This window comes from Macaca nemestrina, chromosome 16 (assembly GCF_043159975.1).
Source record: "Macaca nemestrina isolate mMacNem1 chromosome 16, mMacNem.hap1, whole genome shotgun sequence".
Classification (NCBI taxonomy): domain Eukaryota; kingdom Metazoa; phylum Chordata; class Mammalia; order Primates; family Cercopithecidae; genus Macaca; species Macaca nemestrina.
This window is the reverse complement of record NC_092140.1, coordinates 35,899,273-35,919,413: the sequence shown is the minus strand read 5'-3', so window position 1 is coordinate 35,919,413 and position 20,141 is coordinate 35,899,273. Positions and strand designations below refer to the sequence as shown.

Genomic DNA, 20,141 nt, shown 5'->3' with positions numbered 1-20,141 from the left:
ACATCCACCCTGCACACAGAAGCTAGAGATGTAGATTAACAATTGAGAAGATACAAGTGTTTCTGAGCAGGAAGACACAAAACCATATCTAAAACCAATAGATACAATGTGTTAGCAGTTCCAGAGAAACGAGGTACATTGTCACAAAGATTGGTATGTAAAGTCCCTAGCAAGGACTTTCACTAGATAGTATATCATCTGAGGATGAGAACCAGTGGTGTAATTTTTCTCATAATCTCAGGTTTTCCTTTGATTGTGTTAAACACTCAAAATGCTAAGTCAGTATTCATTGAACACAACTCGATTAAATTCCTCTGCTTAAAACCTCTTTTAAAAAAGCAGATTTGCTCATGGTTTCCAAGTGGTAAGAAATAGCAGATTTGCAGGTGAGATTAAAGGGTATTGGGTAGAATTCTGAGGTTTTCTGCTTTCCGCTTTCCCCCCAGCAAGACTGCCTTTAATAACTCATACATTATTTAACAGAAGGCGCACTAAACAATTTTACTCATATTTCTCTCCATAACCATTTTTGCCTATTGTACTCACTGCCCGCATCATGAGCTCTTAGAATGGTTCCTGGCACAGAGTAGGTGCTCAAAGATCTTTTGTTTGGAGAATGCGTGAATATACATAACATGAAAAAAAAAAGCAGTTCTTCTTTTATTGTGGCAAACAATGGTGGTAACAGTTCAAATTTGACTATTTTAGAATAAATACTTAAGTAAACACTTGTCTCCTTAGCAGCTGGCCACTCTACCTCTTAGAGAGAGGGCTTTCTTCTCTTTCTTCTCGGCCTCCTGTCTCCCACCATTTTGTTTGCCTATTACCCATGAGTACATGAGTGGCATCGTCCCAAAGCCTTTCTGTTCCACCTATCCACTTGTCGATTTTCAGAATAAGGATCCCCAGTCTTTAAGTTTTCTATAGGATTCGTTAGTCAGTGAGTATTAAATGCTGTCATGGAGCCTAACAGAGAGCTGGGAAGGAAGCAAACCAGCGGGCCCTAGGTGCACTCCTCAAGGGCCAGCACTTGCAGCTGCTTTTTTGGGAACCCCCTGGCCCCCGCACCTGGCTCAGAGACCCGCGCAGTTCGCTGTCCCAGCAGCTGCAGGAGGTGCCTGTGGCGGGAAAGTTCAGGCCAGGTCCAATCAGGCACCTGAGATTAGGTAGCAAGGGTGGGTGCGGCTCCCTGGCCCCCACCACGGCTGCCGGCCCCGCCCCCTGGGTGGGCTTCCCCACGGTTCTCCGCCCCCCCCGCCCCGCCCCCTCGGAGCTCTCGCCCCGCCCCGCCCCGGGGCCGCGGCTAAAACCCGGAGCCGCCGCGACGCCCAGGGGACTGGAGGGACGCACTGAGCATGTGCAGATCAGCTTGGTGGTGGCTGCTGCGGCCGGAGGCGAGGGCCCGGTGCTGATGCGAACCGCCGGCTCGGCCTCAGCCCGCGCGTGGTCGGCCCCCCAGGTTGGGGTGGCAGGGAAGGAGCCGTAGCCTCCCTGTGGCCCGAGGAGCCGGCGCGCCGGCGCGTACTTCTCGGCGGCCGCGGCGCCCTCGGGGCCCAAGATGATGGCGGAGCAGGTGAAATGCGCCTCGGCGGGGGTCAGCTCTGGAGCGGGCTCCGGGCCGGTGGTGAACGCGGAGCTGGAGGTGAAGAAGCTGCAGGAGCTGGTGCGCAAGCTGGAGAAGCAGAACGAGCAGCTGCGGAGTCGAGCGGCCAGCGCGGCCGCCGCCCCGCACCTGCTGCTGCTGCCGCCGCCGCCGCCCGCCGCGCCGCCCCCTGCCGGGGCCTGCAGCCCGTTGGGTCCTCGGAGCCCCCCGGCCGCCACGGTCACAGCCGCGGCCTCAGGGGGCCTGGGGCTTGGGCTGGCTCTGGGCGCGGGGGGCGGTGGCGGTGGCGGCAGCAGCAGTGGCAGCGGCGGTGGCTCCAGTCCCGCGTTCCCGGGCACCTTCTGCCTGCCTAGCCCCGCGCCCTCCCTGCTTTGCAGCCTGGCGCAGCCACCCGAGGCGCCCTTCGTCTACTTCAAGCCGGCAGCGGGCTTCTTCGGCGCGGGCGGTGGCGGGCCGGAGCCGGGGGGCGCGGGGACGCCGCAGGGGGGAGCTGCAGCGCCGCCCTCGCCGGCCCCCACGCTGCTGGACGAGGTGGAACTGCTGGATCTGGAGAGCATAGCCGCCTGGCGGGACGAGGACGACTACACCTGGTACTGCCTGGCTCCGCTCCCTCCCCGAGACCCTGGCCTCGGGGGCTGCGGGCACCGGGGAGCGGGGGCGGGGGCGGACGGGGGGTCCCCTGCGGCTGCCGGCGTGACTCCCCGCCGCTCCTGGAGGGGCCGATCCAGCAGGTGTCGAGCCAGGCGGTGACATTTCCCACGATGAGGCTTCTCACGAAGGCAGAAACCTGTTTTCTAATCGCTCCGACTGCGGATGAACCCCCCCCACCCCGCCTCCCGCCCCCGATCTTGGGTTCTGCTGTTTGCTGATTGTTGGGTCCCAAGCTCCTCGTTAGCATTAAGTGCAAAATCCATGACATCTTGTCCTTTTGCTCCGTGCTGCTCTTTTCCCCAGTGTTTTCGGAGGGATGACGGGGGATGGTAGGGGTTGGTCTCTGTCTGCGACTGTTACTGTTCTTTCGTTTTAAACGAACGATGGACAGGATTTGCATGCTCTTCCTCCTCGGGTGGCATCGGAAGCCGCGCAGTGATGGATCTCTCTTTACAGAGAGGTTCGTTCTTACTGTTTGAATTTTGCAGTCGTGTGCCCTTTTGCGCTGCATTTTCATTGAAATCTTATTTTCAGAGACTGACTTGTTTTTTAAAATGGGGTGACCTCACTGGCTTTCCCATAAATAGTGCCAATAAAGAGGACTTTTCTTGGAGTGGAATGAACAGGTGGGAGGGACTTTTTTTTTTTTTTTTTTTAAACCTAGGCACCAAGGAACTGTCTTTAAGTTTTAAAATTAAACTGTAGAAGAAAAGTGAGATTAGAGAAGCCTTATTTTCTTATTTCTTGGAAACTTTTTAGCTTGGTTATCAGAAAACTTGAGGCTGACAGCATTTATTCAGTTGACATCTGGTTAGCACTGTCTACTTTTCATGAATGGGTAACTTTAGGGGGAGGCATCCAATTCCTTTATGATGTATGTTTCTTGCTGCTTGCTCATGGGGTAATAGTCATTTCACGACTCACTTCTTTTGGTTGGTTCCCATTTTCTGTGGTCACCAGATATATAGGATATGTTTCAGATAAGATGGAACTTGGGTTCCTGCAAGGAAAATGAGCAGCATTCACCTCTACATTGCAGAGGCATGAAGAATAGTTTTAGTCCTTCTTTACCTGAGGTCCTTTTTATGTAGGACCCTTTCTGTTTTTGCAAGCTGGGTTTTCATTACTTTCTTTGTGTCTCTGTTGCATGATTGCATGGAAGGGATTGGGAAATGGAGATCCTTACTGGTTTCCTATTGGGAAGCTTGCCTTACACTCTACCATGTGAGAGCTCTAACTGTAAAGTGCATTAGTTAATTGGTTTGATTCAAGAATCAAAATATATGGAGCTGTAGTAAGCCTTTCAGAGGCGTATTCATCATCCACCTTAACACTTTTTGGCAGCTGTGCAGGTAGCTCAAGGTGTAAAAAAAACAAACAACTCATCACTTTCTGAAACTTTAAGCCATTCTTTCAAAGATGCACCCTTATTTCCATAAAGCCCGGGGTATATTACAATCTCAATTTCAACCTGAATGTGGTACTAGAAAATGCTCTCATGATGGTCCTTAGATTTCACTAATAACTCTCAGCCCTTATGCCACTTTCAAATTATTTTAGGTTGATTTAGTCCTTATTTAGCCTTTTTCTTATGGTATGTATGTAAACAGTGGAAGGAAACTTGTTTGTATTTTTGATGGGGAGCTATATGGGATCAGTTTTATGCTTAAAATATTTGCATTTTAAAATTTATTATGATATTGCTTGTTTATTAGATTAGTAATCTATTAATAACTTTTCTTCTTTTGAATGGATTTCTGTCATATGTAGTTAGCATCCTTCTATTGCTAGTATTTTGGTACCTAGGCTTTTTTTTTATAGTTTAATTTTGTCCGAATAGCATTGAAATAACCAACTTTAACAGAAATCACCTTCTTAGTGGTATTAGTATATTAACTCTTCATATGGTTTGAAGCAAATCAAAGTTGAAGCAGGCTGTATTTCATTCAACAAGTATACAGGTGAATAAATCAAAGCCTTAATGCTTTACAAATGTTTCTAGAGACAAATGGCAGAAAATCTTCCTGAAAATAAGCCTGGGATTAGAATTCCAGGTGGAAAAACAAGGAGGGTTCATTAATCTTAGTGGGATGGACTTAAAAATTTTAAAGTTACCTGATTTACATAATTTTATTTCATTAGTACATTTTATGCATCAAGTTTTTTTTTTTTTTTTGTATTGCAAATCTTTTTGATGAAGAAAATATCAACAGGGTTTAATTTTAAAAGTTTAACCCACTTGTTAATGCGTGCAAAGCACTCTGAAGTTCTTTTATCACTGTAGTGTCCCTGTCATGTGGTCTCACAAATAGAGTGCTGTTCGTTTGGATTCCCTGATATGTTTGCAGGATGGCAACTTACTTTTATTTCCTGTGTTTATTAAGCAACAACTGGAGTGGGTATATAGTACCTTATTTTAAAAATATTTAAAACTACAAGTTTTACATGTTCATTGTAAAAAAACTAAAACATAGACGTACGTATAAGGTCACAAAAATTCTCTTTCTTGTCCCCAGTTACCGTGACTCAGAATTCACCCTGTTAATACTCTGTAGGTCCTTCAAGATAAAAAATATAATTACACAAATCAATATACAAACATACACACATCAGTTTTTTTTAATGCTTGCCTTTCATTGAACATACCTTGGACATTTGTGTGTTCATGTGACTTCACGTCTCCCAGTAACAATGGCATCATTACTAGAGTAACAATATTAAGGAACAAGTTACTGTTAACTGTATCACCCACAGTTTTTCATGCATTTTTATTATGATTTCATCCTAATGGGTTAAACAAAATTTATTTGCTTATTTATTCAGAATAGTACTTCCTGCTAAAATGTCATGTGTTCAGGAAAGTTTACAAATGTAGATTAATCACTGAATATTTTAACTATTCTTTAAGTATATATTTTCTAATAAAACCTTAGAATACATTATTTTCCTTTTATTAACAACTTGGACAAAATTTTGGTTAAGAATTACGTGTATAAGGAAAATCGTGACTAACAGAACCAATCTTTTTATGATAGTTCATTAGTTAATGATTAACCAGGTCTTTGAGATCTTTTTTCTGAATAATTATTTAACCTATAAGGAGTATCTTTAAAAAAAAAAAACTTTAAAGACAATGGCATGTTATGCTTTCCCTTTTAACAAAAAACTTTGATGAAGCAATATTCTTATTTCTTTGAATATTTATCTTAATTGAATTTTAAGTCTTGAATGTTGCCTTAATACTACCTGATTATCCTAGCACAGTACTGCTGGAATTAAGTGTCTCAGAAAGTTAAAGATGATGGCAATTCCAGAACCTGATTTCTTAAGTCCTCTTATGGCCCTATAGTAAAACTCTCATCCTGCTATACTGATTCCTCAGTTATCTTACTAATTTGATAGGCTTAGGTCTCTGGAAGGCCATTGGCTAGAAAGGAAAAGGGAAAATTCTCAATATCAGAAGCAAATAAAGAGCTCAAAGGGACTAAAATATCCATGCATACATGGGACACAGTGTAATTGGGTGCTTTTTCTGTCTTTATGGAAGAAATGTTTTTAAGATTCATATTTGTCCCAATGTCACTAGACTGTGAAGCACCAGAGGACAGAGTAAGTTAGAGTGGTCTGAAGTGGCAATGGGAGCCGTTAGCTAACTGCATACTAGATCTTCCTATGACCTGTTTCAGCTCTCTTATTTCAGTGTTGAGGGACAGGAGCTCTGAGGCGAAATGGCTTATGTAAGCTCTTCTGGTTACTTATGGAGTTCAGACTAAAATTCAGATTATTTGTCCAGATTCAGAAGTGTTTACATCAATTGATACATTTTTTCCCCCAGAGCAAGCTGTGTAACTCACTAGCAAATTTATAAAGTCAATTTAGTGGATTGACCAGCATTCTCAAAAAGTGAAGTGCAGTAGAATAGAAAATCAGAGTTTATCATATCTTATAATACAATGCTTGCTTTGATTAAATGTGTTTCAGTTTTACGGATGTGAAAATATTAAACATATTTTTGCATTATGATCAAAGTTAGCAAAACTCTCTACTGTTTGAAAGCAAAATGGAGAAAGCAGGTGGAAAAGCACTGAAGATAGTATAGTACTCTGAAGGGAAGTTAGGTCTTGCACACCTCAGCCAGGAAGATGGTTCTATATGAGAAAATGCCACGATGAAAATAAGCCAGCCAATATAAAATACAGCCATGTAAGAAGGCTTTATTTTAGTAGAATGACAATTAGCAGAACATTGAGACTATATAAACAGGATGTGGCAAGGATTTTAAACTTTCCCAACTGGGAAAGACAATAGAAAAGTTGTTAATTATAAAAGGAAAAATGGTGACTTGTACAAATTAAGGGAAATTTAATGAATGAGATATTCATCTTCCACATGTAATACCAAGATCCCAGACAGCTGGCTAACATCATTGCCAATTTTTCATCAAAGCTGTTGAACACCTTGTAGTATACATATGGCACAGCTAAATTAGACCACCTAAACTGTTTTTTGCATAATTGATTTTCAGTGAAAAGACCAGAGGGTGCTTCCCTTTCTGACAGTGCTAATTGAAAATGTACAATGTTTTGTAGGAGCAAATGGAATTGACTGAAGTGTATGACATGTGTTTGAGATACGTAACTTTTAAATGTTGAAGTGAGGTGCTGAAATAGTTTAGTTCTAACTGGGTGAGTCAGGGTTGGGGGTGGAGGGAAAGTTTGTTATAGGACAGCTTAGTAAGTAAAGCTTGAACTTCATTTATCTTTTTAAGAGACTGTTGGAACTAAGTATTGTAGCGGCTATCTAGATTGATCCTAGCAGGTGCCAGTGACTCAAACACTGTTAGAGAGAACTAAAGATTTGTTGATTGTGCTTATTAGTGTTGATGTTTCAGCTTTTCTTAAAATAAAACTTGCAGTGATTGAAGGCTCTTAAAATTATTGTCTGAAAATTACCACGTATACTTTTCAGTAGCAGGTCTAAATACACACACACACAATATATATATATACACTTGTATATATGTATGGCTGTACCATTTGTTGTTTGTACTATCTGCAAAAGGATGACTTTGGAACCAAGTATTTTGAGAATAACTGAGACTTTGTTTTCCAGACGATTGTCACACTTCATTGGAAACATTCAGGGTTATCACAGGCTTTGTGTCATTTTTGGTCTCCCAGCGTAGAATGTGATGTGTATGGAAAAGAAGGGGTTGGGTTCTGTGAGAAGGATAGTAGTTTCTGGTGTGTGTGGTTTGGAAGCAATTGAAGAAAAGTTAAAGAAAATTGGAATGACATTCCAAATAGTAGTTTGAAATTTATATTTCAAACATAATTTGAAGAATTCTGAAAATTTAGATCAGGACTTTTCAGATATTCTTGCCAGAATTCAATATACCCTTAATGAAACTACTGAAGTTGAAAAAATCTTTTTAAGTCAGAATGTATGATGCACTAATGATGGCAAGATAGGATATTGTAAATGTTACTTGCATTCTAATGACAATGAATAAAGTGATTTTTAAAATGACTCTTTAGAAGGTTAGAACTATATAGGAGAAATACAGATTTTTTTTTTTTTTTAAACCTTGCCTAATTTTGGAGCTGTGTTGTACTCAAGGAGTTTTTAGCCACATGATCTCTGTAACTAGTTTTTTTGTATTATCTGCAAAAAGATGACTTTAGAACCAAATATTTTGAGAATAACTGAGACTGTTTTTTTTCTAGACAATTGTCATACTTCATTGGAAACATTCAGGGTTATTGTGGACTTTTTCTGTCTTTAAATCCCGCTCTAGGCCAAGTCATAGAAACACTAGGCTCAAAGCTATCCTGCCCACTGGCATTAAGACAGAAGTGAAAATGATCACTTCTGTCTTAATGCCATACATTTGTATAGCACCTCAACAGTTTTATCAAAATAATATAATAAATAACATGTAAGTGGTTTTCAAAACTCCTTTCGTTAGGCTTATTACAGGAAGCAGTCCTCTACTCCCTTCTCCTGCTGAGTCCTTCACATAGGCATCGCTTTATACTCTTCTAGCGGTTTCTTTTTCCTAAACAGTCTTTATACTTTTATGATCTTAGACATCTGTGGACTTATTATGAAAGATGAAAACTTAGCTCTCTTCCTCTCACCCTCGACTACCATATCCATATATTTTTTTCCTTCTCATGATGGTTTTTATGGTTTTTCTTTTATATTTAATGTCTGCATTATGATTATAATTTACTAGCTGAGTCCTGTTAATTGCATGTTAAACATGTATTTTCTGTAACCCCTTTGTTCCTCCAACAGTTAGTAATGGCCCTTCTTCTCCCCTCTTCACTTTCTTTAATTAACCATCAGAAATTATTTTCCCAAACACACTAAAGGAGCCATACAATCCCTCATTAAGGTCATAAATATTTGGCAATCTGTTAAATCTGCTTTTTAAAAAATTTATATTGTAGTGCCATCCCCTCTGAAACTCTTAATCTCATTGCTGTAGTTTTTACTAGTAGTTTGCCCCCTAGGCTGGATGCATACTGCTATTGCCATGGGAACTCTTTCCGTTTCTTGGCTAATGTGGATTCCCTTCTTCTTAAGTCCTTTTCCTTTGTATTTCACTTATTCTTTTAGGTGGAGCACAGCCTTCAATAGCTTTCTAAGAAAGGAGACCTGCATGAGAGGCACACTTTGAGATCCCGCATATTTGAAAATGTCATTGTTCTGCCCTTACATAAGATTCACAGTTGGACTGGCTATAAAAGTCTAAGTTAACCTTTCCCTCATGTTTGAAGGCATTTTTCCATTTTGTTCTAGCTTCTGTTATGTTCTAGTTATTGAGTGTACTGTGTTTGGGTATCTAATTTTTTTTGACTTTTTCTTTTGCTTCCTTTATCTCTACTATTCTAAAATGTCATGTTGTACCTTGGTATGGGTTATTTTATTTGGTATACCAGACATTTGTGCACACTTTCACTCTAGAATTGCATGGCCTGTCTTCCACTCTGGATATTTTCTTGCTTTTTTTTTTTTTTTCCCTCTCTCTCTTCAGAATAACTTTCTAGTTTCTTTCTTTTCTTTCTTTATTTTCTTTTTTTCTTTCTTTCTTTTTTTTTTTTTTTGGTAGAACTTGTAACAGACAGATGTAGGTCATTCTACCTGGCTTAATCACTTTATTTTCTTATCTGTCTTTTCCCATTGCTAATCTGTCTTTATTTTCTTTTCAGGAGACTTCTTCAACTTGATATTCCAAACTCATTTATTGACTCTTTTGTTTTTGCTATGATAGTCTCATTTCCCAAGGATGAATAAACTGGTTTTTTTTCCAATATCCATGTGTATGTGTGTGCTTGTGTGTGCATGTGTGTGTGTGTGTGTGTGAATGTAACATTTTCTCTTAGATGATATAAATTATACTTGTCTTGAAATTTTCATCTGTTCCCTGCATTTTCTCTTTGGTTCTCTTTACCCCCTCTACTTTTAGTCTCGGTGTTTCATGTAAAAGGAATATTTCACATATTTGGTGTCACTGGTTGTCTGTTCATACCCAAAGGAGGTATTGAAGCTGATCTGAAGCTCTCCATGGATGGAGCTCCTTGGTGCAGTTTACTAGTGATTGGATGGGTAGCCAGCCCACATTCAAGTATCTCTAGGTCTTCTCTTGGATTCATCTTTTTCTCTAGGCATAAACCTTCTATCCTTCTAGGAGATGTAAGCAAGGCAGTCATTTCTAGGAATATAAAGAGAGAAATGGGACCAGAATTCTAACGAGTCAGCATGTGGACTTCCATTTAATGTTTGGTTAAGTAAGGTACCTCATTTCTCCTTCAGCTAAGTTTGGTGTGCCTGAAGTTAAGGCTTCTCTGGATCAGCTTATTCACACAGCAGTGTCTCTGGTCTCAGGTTAAGATGAAGAGGGCGTGTAGGACTGGCTGTATGGAAGGGGATTTGGGATTCCAGTTGCCCCTAGGTAGACTTTCAACTGGATTCACTGCTTTTAGTGTGATGATCATCCCTACCTTCTATGAAATGCAGAGTGGGAATGAGATATAGTACCAGACAATAGGAATTGGACTATGGAGTATGAAAGAGAAATCTCCATAAGTGAACATGGCATAGTGGGTCACTTAGAAACTGAATGTGCCTGTAGAAATGAGCAGCTTTTGAATATGGTGTGAGGCTATGTGGACAAAGGAAATATTTGTATCACATAGACCCTAAGTAATTGAAGACACCTTACTGTGGTGTTCTCCTACAAACAAAAAAAGGATTCTATCAAAAAAAAGTGAATGGGAGTATCTGGAATCCAGGGTCAAGCTGGTTGGAGGAAGCTTCCTAGCAGCAGAAGAGATCAGCAGTTCTCCCATAGGACACTGGAGGTAACAGGCAGAGCAGTGCTTTAGGTAGCAGCTTCAGGTGGTAGCTGAGAGGGATTTAAAAACAACAGGCACAAGCTCAGACGGAAACATGAATTTTCCCAGCAGGAGTTGACAGACACCTCATACAGGAGAGCTCTGGCTTGGCATCTGGCAGATACCCCTCTGGAACAAAGCTTCCAGAGGAAGGAACAGGCAGCAATCTTTGCTGTTCTGCAGCTGCTGCTGTTGATACCCAGGCATACAGAGTCTGGAGTGGACCTCAGGAAAACCCCAGCAGACCTGCAGCAGAGGGGCCTGACTGTTAGAAGGAAAACTAACAAACAGAAATAAATGGCGTCAGCATCAACAAAAAGGACGTCCACACAGAAACCCCATCCAAAGGTCACCAATATCAAAGACCAAACGTAGATAAATCCATGAAGATGAGGAATAAACGGTGCAAAAGGGCTGAAAATTCCAAAAATCAGAACACCTCTTCTCCTCCAAAGGATCACAACTCCTCATCAGCAAGGGAACAAAACTGGACAGAGAATGAATTTGATGAATTGTCAGAAATAGAATTCAGAAGGTGGGTAGTAACAAACTCCTCTGAGCTAAAGGAGCATGTTCTAACACAATGCAAGGAAGCTAAATACCTTGATAAAAGGTTGGAGGAATTGCTAACTAGAACAACCAGTTCAGGGAAGAACATAAATGACCTGATGGAGCTGATAAACACAGCACAGGAACTTCGTAAAGCATACACAAGTATCAGTAGCCAAATCAGTCAAGCGGAAGAAAGTGTGATTATCAGAGATTGAAGATCACCTTAATGAAATAAAGCATGAAGACAATATTAGAGAAAAATGAATGAAAAGGAATTAACAAAGCCTCCAAGAAATATGGGACTATGTGAAAAGACCAAACTTACATTTGATTGGTGTACCTGAAAGTGACTGGGAGAATGGAACCAAGTTGGAAAACACTCTTCAGGATATTATCCAGGAGTCCTTTCCCAACCTAGCAAGACAGGCCAACATTCAAATGTAGGAAATACACAGAACACCACAAAGATACTCCTCGAGAAGAGCAACCCCAAGACATATAATCATCAGATTCACCAAGGTGGAAATGAAGGAAAGAATGTTAAGGGCAGCTGAAAAGGGGTTACCCACAAAGGGAAGCCCATCAGACTAGCAGCGGATCTCTCTGCAGAAACCCTACCAGCCAGAAAAAAGTGAGGGCCAATATTCAACATTCTTAAAGAAAAGAATTTTCAACCCAGAATTTCATATCCAGTCAAACTAAGCTTCAAAAGTGAAGGAGAAATAAAATCCTTTACAGACAAGCTAATGCTGAGAGATTTTGTCACCAGTAGGCCTGCCTTACAAGAGCTCCTGAAGGAAGCACTAAATATGTTGTTGTTGTTGTTGCTGTTGTTTTTGAGACAGAGTCTCGCTCTGTCACCCAGGCTGGAGTGCAATGGCACCATCTCAGTTCACTGCAGCCTCTGCTTCCCAGGTTCAAGTGATTCTCCTGTCTACCTCCTGAGTAGTTGGGATTACAGGCGCCCACTACGACGCCTGGGTAATTTTTGTATTTTTAGTAGAGGCAGGGTTTTGCCATGTTGGTCAGGCTGGTCTTGAACTCCTGACGTCAGGTGATCCACCAGCATCGGCCTCCCAAAGTGCTGGGATTACAGGTGTGAGCCACCGCACCTGGCCTCAGAAGCAGTAAATATGGAAAGGAAAAACCGGTACCAGCCACTGCAAAAACATACCAAATTGTAAAGACCATCAACACTATGAAGAAACTGCGTCAACTAATAGGCAAAATAACCAGCTGGCATCATAATGACAGGATCAAATTCACACAGAACAATATTAACCTTAAATGTAAATGGGATAAATGCCCCAATTAAAAGACACAGACTGGCAAATTGGATAAAGAGTGAAGACCTATTTGTGTGCTGTATTCAGGAGACCCATCTCACATGCAAAGACACACATAGGCTCAAAATAAAGGGATGGAGGAATATTTACCAAGCAAATGGAAAGCAAAAAAAAAGAGCAGGGGTTGCATCCTAGTCTCTGATAAAACAGACTTTAAACCAACAAAGATCAAGAGACAAAGAAGAGCATCACATAATGGTAAAGGGATCAATGCAACAAGAAGAGCTAACTATCCTAAATATATATCCACCCAATACAGAAGCACCCAGATTCATAAAACAAGTTCTCAGAGACCTACAAGGAGACTTAGACTTCCACACAATAATAGTGGGAGACTTTAACACCCCACTGTCAATATTAGATCAACGAGACACAAAATTATAAGGATATTCAGGACTTGAACTCAGCTCTGGATCAAGTGGGCCTAATAGATATCTACACAGCTTTCCACCCCAAATCAACAGAATATACTTTCTTTTCAGCACCATGTAACACTTATTCTAAAATTGACCACATAATTGGAAGTAAAATTCAGCAAAGGCAAAAGAATGGAAATCATAAGAAACAATCTCTCAGACCACAGTGCATCAAATTAGAACTCAGGGTTAAGAAACTCACTGAAAACCACACAATTACATGGAAACTAAACAACCTGCTCCTGAATGACTACTGGGTAAACAATGAAGTTAAGGCAGAAATAAATAAGTTCTTTAAACCAATGAGAACAAAGACACAATGTACCAGAATCTATGGGACACAGCTAAAGCACTGTTCAGAGGGAAATTTATAGCACTAAATGCCCACCAGAGAAAGCAGGAAAGATCTAACATCAACACCCTAATATCACAATTAAAAGAACTAGAGAAGCAAGAGCAAACAAATTCAAGAGCCAGCAGAAGACAAGAAATAACTGAGATTAGAACAGAACTGAAGGAAATAGAGACACGAAAAACCCTTCAAAAAATCAATGAATCCAGGAGCTGGGTTTTTGAAAAGATTAACAAAATAGACCACTAGCCAGACTATTAAAGAAGAGAAGAATCAAACAGACACAATAAATGATAAAGGGGATATCACCACTGATCCCACAGAAATACAAACTACCATCAGGGAATACTATAAATACCTCTATGGAAGTAAACTAGAAAATCTAGAAGAAGTGGATAAATTCCTGGACACATACACCCTCCCAATACTAAACCAGGAAGAAGTTGAGTCCCTGAATAGATCAATAACAAGTTCTGAAATTGAGGCAGTAATTAATAGCCTATCAACCAAAAAAAGCCCAGGACCAGATGGATTCAGAGCCAAATTCTACCAGAGGTACAAAGAGGAACTGGTACCATTCCTTCTGAAACTATTCCAAACAATAGAAAGACAGGGCTCCTCCCTAACTCATTTTATGAGGCCAGCATCATCCTGATACCAAAACCTGGCAGAGACACAACAAAAAAAAGAAATTTTTAGGCCAGTATACCTGATGAACATTGATGTGAAAATCCTCAGTAAAATACTGGCAAATTGAATCCAGCAGCACATCAAAAAGCTTATCCACCACGATCAAATCGGCTTCATCCCTGGGATGCAAGGCTGGTTGAACATATGCAAATCTATAAATGTAATCCATCACATAAACAGAACCAATGACAAAACCACATATAATTATCTTAGTAGATACAGAAAAAGCCTTTGATAAAATTTATCACCCCTTCATGCTAAAAACTCTCAATAAATTAGGTACTGATGGAATGTATCTCAAAGTAATAAGAGCTATTTATGACAAACCCACAGCCAATATCATACTGAATTGGCAAAAGCTGGAAGCATTCCCTTTGAAAACTGGCACAAGACAAAGATGCCCTCTCTCACCACTCCTATTCAACATAGTATCGGAAGTTCTGGCCAGGGCAATCAGGCAAGAGAAAGAAAGAAACGGTATTCAGATAGGAAGAGAGGAAGTCAAATTGTCTCTGTTTGCAGATGACATGATTGTATATTGAGAAAACCCCATCGTCTCAACCCCAGATCTTAAGCTGATGAGCAACTTTAGCAAAGTCTCAGGATACAAAATCAATGTGCAATAATCACAAGTATTTCTATACACTAATAGTAGACAGCCAAGTCATGAGTGAACTCCCATTCACAATTGCTACAAAGAGAATAAAATACCTAGAAATACAAGAGATGTGAAAGACCTTTTCAAGGAGAACTGCAAACCACTGCTCAAGGAAATCAGAGAGGACACAAACAAATGGAAGAACATTCCATGCTCATGGATAGGAAGAATCAATATCAAAATGGCCATACTGCCCAAAGTAATGTATAGATTAAATGCTATCCCCATCAAGCTACCATTGACTTTCTTCACAGAATTAGAAAAAACTACTTTAAATTTCATATAGAACCGAAAAAGAGCCCATATAGCCCAGACAATCCTAAGCAAAATTAACAAAGCTGGAGGCATCATGCCACCTGACTTCAAACTATACCACAAGGCTACAGTAACCAAAACAGCGTGGTACTGGTATCAAAACAGATATATAGGCAAATGGAACAGAACAGAGACCTCAGAAATAATCCACACATTTACAACCATCTGGTCTTTGACAAATCTGACAAACACAAGTAATGGGAAAAGGATTCCCTATTTAATAAATGGTGCTGGGAAAACTGGCTAGCCATATACAGAAAACTGAAACGACCCCTTCCTTACACCTTATACAAAAATTAACTCAAGATGGATTACAGATGGATTAAAGATTTAAATGTAAGACCTAAAACCATAAATAGCCTAAAGGAAAACCTGTACAATACCATTCAGGACATAGGCATGGGCAAAGACTTCATAAGTAAAACACCAAAAGCAATGGCAGCAAAATCCAAAATTGACAAATGGGATCTAATTAAAGAGCTTAGGCAGCCTACTGAATGGGAGAAAATTTTTGCAATCTATCCACCTGACAAAGGGCTAATATCCAGAATCTATGAGGAACTTTAACCAATTTACAAGAAAAAAAAAAAAACCCCATCAAAAAGTGGACGAAGGATATGAACAGACACTTCTCAAAAGAAGATATTTATGTGGCCAAGAAACATGAAAAAAAGCTCATCATCACTGGTCATTAGAGAAATGCAAATCAAAACCACGAGGAGATACCATCTCACACCAGTTAGAATGGTGATCATTAAAAAGTCAGGAAACAACAGGTGCTGGAGAGGATGTGGAGAAATAGGAAGGCTTTTACACTGTTGGTGGAAGTGTAAATTAGCTCAACCATTGTAGAAGACAGTGTGGCGATTCCTCAGGGATCTAGAATCAGAAATACCATTTGACCCAGTAATCCCATTACTGGGGATGTACCCAAAGGATTATAAATTATTCTACGATAAATATACATGCACATGTACGTTTATTGTGGCACTGTTCACAACAGTGAAGACTTGGAACCAACCCAAATGCCCATCAGTGATAGACTGGATAAAGAAAAAGTGGCACATATACACCATGGAATACTATGCAGCCATAAAAAAAGGATGAGTTCATGTCCTTTGCAGGGACATGGATGAAGCTGAAAACCATCATTCTCAGCAAACTAACCCAGGAACAGAAAACCAAACACTGCATGTTCTCACTCATAAGTGGGAGTTGAACAATGAGAACACATGGACAGGGAGGGGAACATCACATACCGGGGCCTGTCAAGGGGTGGGGGGCTAGGGGAGGGATAGCATTAGGAGAAATACCTAATGTAGATGATAGGTGATGGGTGCAGCAAACCACTATGGCACATGTGTACCTATGTATCAAATCCTGCACATTCTGCACATATATCCCAGAACTTAAAGTATAATAACAAAAAAATAAAATAAGGAAAATTGGTGAAAAAAGTATTGAGGTAGGGAAACTCCACAGTTGACTAACTAGTGGCTCATTTCTGTCGGGGCTGTGGTGTTCATGGCTTTTTACATACATGGTAGATGGCAGCTATGAGTTTCTCATCTTAAGAATACTGAGGGCTGGTCATGGTGGCTCATGCCTGTAATCCCAACACCTTGAGAGGCTGAGGCAGGAAGATCGCTTGAGCCCAGGATTTTGAGACCAGCCTGGACAACATAGGGAGACCCTATCTCTAAAAAAAAAACTTAAAAAATAAAATAGCTGGGTGTGGTGGTGCATGCCTGTGGTCCTAGCAACTCAGGAGGCTGAGGTGGGAGGATTACTTGAATTGAGCTCAAAAGGTCAAAGTTGCAGTGAGGTGTGTTTGTCCCACTGCACTCCAGCCTGGGTGACAGAGCAAGACCATGTCTCAAAACAAAACCAACAAAACCACAAAACAGTGATTCTTTATCTTGTGACTTTTAAAAAACTGCTTTATTGGAATATAATTAATATGTAAACTGCACTTAAAATGTACAATTTGATAGACTTTAACATGTATATATACCCAGGAAATCATGACCACAGTTAATGTGTAGTGAACAGATTTCGACACTTGAGGTTTCCTGTGGCCCCTTGTTTTCCTTATTCTTTCCCTCCTGATCCTTGCTACCTCCAACCCAGGCAACCCCTGATCTGTTTTCTGTCAGTTTAGATTAGTCACCCAGACTGGAGTTCAGTGGTGCAATCTTGGCTCACTGCAACCTCCGCCTCTTGGGTTCAAATGGTTCTCTTGCCTTAGTCTCCTAAGTAGCTGGGATTACAGGTGCATGCCACCACGTGCAGTTAATTTTCATATTTTTAGTAGAGACGGGATTTCACCCTGTTGGCCAGGATGGTCTCGATCTCCTGACCTCGTGATCTGCCTGCCTTGGTCTCTAAAAGTGCTGGGATTACAGGCATAGTACATTTTTTATAATTTTTTATCAATAAAGTCACAGAATATGTACTCTTCTATTTGTTTTTGTCTGGCTTCTTTCAAGCTAGATAGTTATTTTGAAATTTGTGTTATTACATGAATCAGTAGTTCATTTTTATTGTGGGAGCTGTTAGATTTCATCATTGTAACCATGGCTTGTTTATCCAGTCATCTTTTGATGAGCATTTGGGTTGCTTTTAGTTATGACAAATAAAACTGCTGTGGGCATTTATGTTTAAGTCTTCATATGAGAACATGCTTTCATTTCCCTTGGGTAAATACTTACAACTTGAGTGTCTGGAACAGAGAGTAGGTGCAGGTTAACTTTTAAGAAGCTGCCAAACTCTTTTCCAAAGTGGTTTCACCATTTTTCATTTCCATCACCAGTGTATGAAGTTAACCAAATCTTCCTTAACACTTGCTATGGCTAGTATTTTTCATGTTAGCCATTCTAATAGGTATGTGGTAGTATCTCATTGTGGTTTTAGCTATTCTCCTAATGACTAATGATGAACATCTTTTCATATAGCTGTTTGCCGTAATAGGTCTTCTTTGGTGAAATGTGTAATCGAACCTTTTGTCTATTTTAAAAATCGAGTTGTTTACTATTTGTAGTTTCATGTTTTCTGCATAAAAGTTCTTTGGTAGATAGATGATTTGCAAATATGTCTTTCCCAATTTGTGGTTTATCACTCATTGTTTTAGCAATGTCTTTCAAAAAGAAAAGTTTTTAGTTTTGATAAAGTCCAATTGATATTTTTTTCTTTTATGGATCATATTTTCAGTCTTATAAATTGTATCTAAGAAGCATTTTCCAACTCAAGAACACAAATACTTTTACCTTTGGTTTCCTATAAAAGTGTTATAGTTTCAAGTTTTACATTTGTCTGTGCTCTATTTTGAGTTAGTTTTGGATATTGTTTGTACTGTGGATCAAAGGTTCCCCCCCCCCCCCACATATAGATACCCATTTTGTTCCAGCACCATTTATTTAAAAGACTATCCTTTAAATTGTATTTTACTAAAAATCCTCCATATATGTGTGGTTTTATTTCTGGGCTATTTTTTTCCACTGATCCGTTTATTTTTATGCTACACTAAACTGTTTTCATTACTGTCATGAGCTTCAGTCAGTGGTATAGCTCTCCATTTCTTTTTTAACATTTGTTTGGCTATTCTAAGATCTTTGCATTTCCATATGAATTTTAGATCATCTACATTTCTACAAAAAACGCCTGCTGGAATTTCGATTGAGATTTTGCAAATTATGTGGACCAATTTAAGGAAAATTGACATCTTAATATTTAGTTTTCTTAGGAAAATGGCATGTCTCTCCAGTTATGTCCTCTTTAGTTCTCAGAATGTTTTGTAGTCTTCAGTGTTCAGGTCCTACGCATCTTTTGTCAGATTTATCCTTAAGCATCTTACGGTTTTTTTTTTTTTTAAATGCCATCGTAAATGAAAAGTGAAATTTTAAAAATATGAATTTGTTTGTTGTTAATATATGTAACTATATGATTGACTTTCCTACATCAATCTGGTATCTTATAATCTTGCTACTAAACTCACTTATGCTATTATCATTTTTGTAGATTCTTCAGGTTTTTTTTACATAGATGATCGTGTCATCTGTGAATAAAGACAGATTTACTTCTTTCTTTCCAATTTAAATGTTTTTGATGTATTGCCTGATTGTATTGGCTAGGATCTTCAGCAGAGTGTTAAATAGAAGCAATGAGAGCCAATGTCTGTGTCTGTTTTCTGATATCACAGGCAAAGCGTTCACCCTTTTACCATTCACTATGCTGTTTTTGTAGATGCCTTCAATCAGGTTGAGGATGTTTCTTTCTGTTTCTGATTTGATGAGAATTTTTATCAGGAGTGGATGTCAAATGCTTTTTTTTTCTATTGATATTATATACTTTTTCTATTTTAGTTAATCTAGTAAGTTATATTGATGCTTGAATTTGTACTGACTTTTTACTTCTGATATAAGCCCCACTTATTAATGGTGAAGTATGCTAATGATGAAGTTAGACTCAAGTTACTGAAATATTTAGACTTTTTACATCTGTGTTCATGTGTGATACTGGCTGTTAGTTTCTTAATTTGTAGTGTTGGATTTTGGTATCAGGGTAAAACTGCCCTAATAGGATGTGTTAGGATGTATTCCCTCTTCTTCTGTTTTTTTTGGAAGAGTTTGTGAAGAACTGATGTTTTCTTTAAATATTTGGTAGAGTTTAGCAGGAAAGTCTTCTGGTCCCAGACTTTTTCTTTGTGGGTAGTTTTTTATTTTTATTTTTAATTACTTTTCTAGCTATTTACTTTAACTTATTTGTATGCCCATGTTTAAGGTGCATTTCCCGTAGGAAGCATATACTTGAGTCTTTTGTGACACTCCCCCCTCCCTTTAAATATGAGGAAAAACTTGCCCGCAAGTCCATCAGATGATTTTCCCTCAGTTTCTTTTGGCTAGGATTGTATGTGGGGCTTGGGCCTAAACCAGTCATAGGCAAAGGGGAACAATGAAAATACCGTGATTGGCTTAGCCCGGTGCCTCTCAAGATGTGGTCTCCAGACCAGTAATATTAGCTTTACCTGGAAACTTCTTAGAAATTCAGATTCGTTGACCCTATGCATCAAATTTAAGGGATGTGGTTTAGCAATTTGTCTTAACAAGATGTTTGAGTAATTTTGAGACATGAGACATTGAGAATAACTGGCCTCGACT

The 20,141-nt window shown here is 39.8% G+C and overlaps 1 protein-coding gene across 4 annotated transcripts in view; it reads left to right on the top strand.

Moving 5' to 3' along the window:
* Positions 1–1,331: 1,331 nt before the first annotated feature.
* Positions 1,332–20,141, top strand: part of LOC105481722 (SLAIN motif family member 1) — a 73,378-nt gene continuing 54,568 nt past the window's right edge. For 2 of the 4 annotated variants that reach the window (XM_011741428.3, XM_011741426.2), the window contains exon 1: positions 1,332–2,193. In XM_011741428.3, the coding sequence (XP_011739730.2) occupies positions 1,559–2,193 (635 nt within the window). In that variant the 5' untranslated portion in view covers positions 1,332–1,558. Of the gene's footprint in view, positions 2,194–2,235; positions 2,715–20,141 lie in introns of those variants that run through there. The other 2 variants (XM_071081175.1, XM_011741430.3) reach the window with 2 other exon arrangements.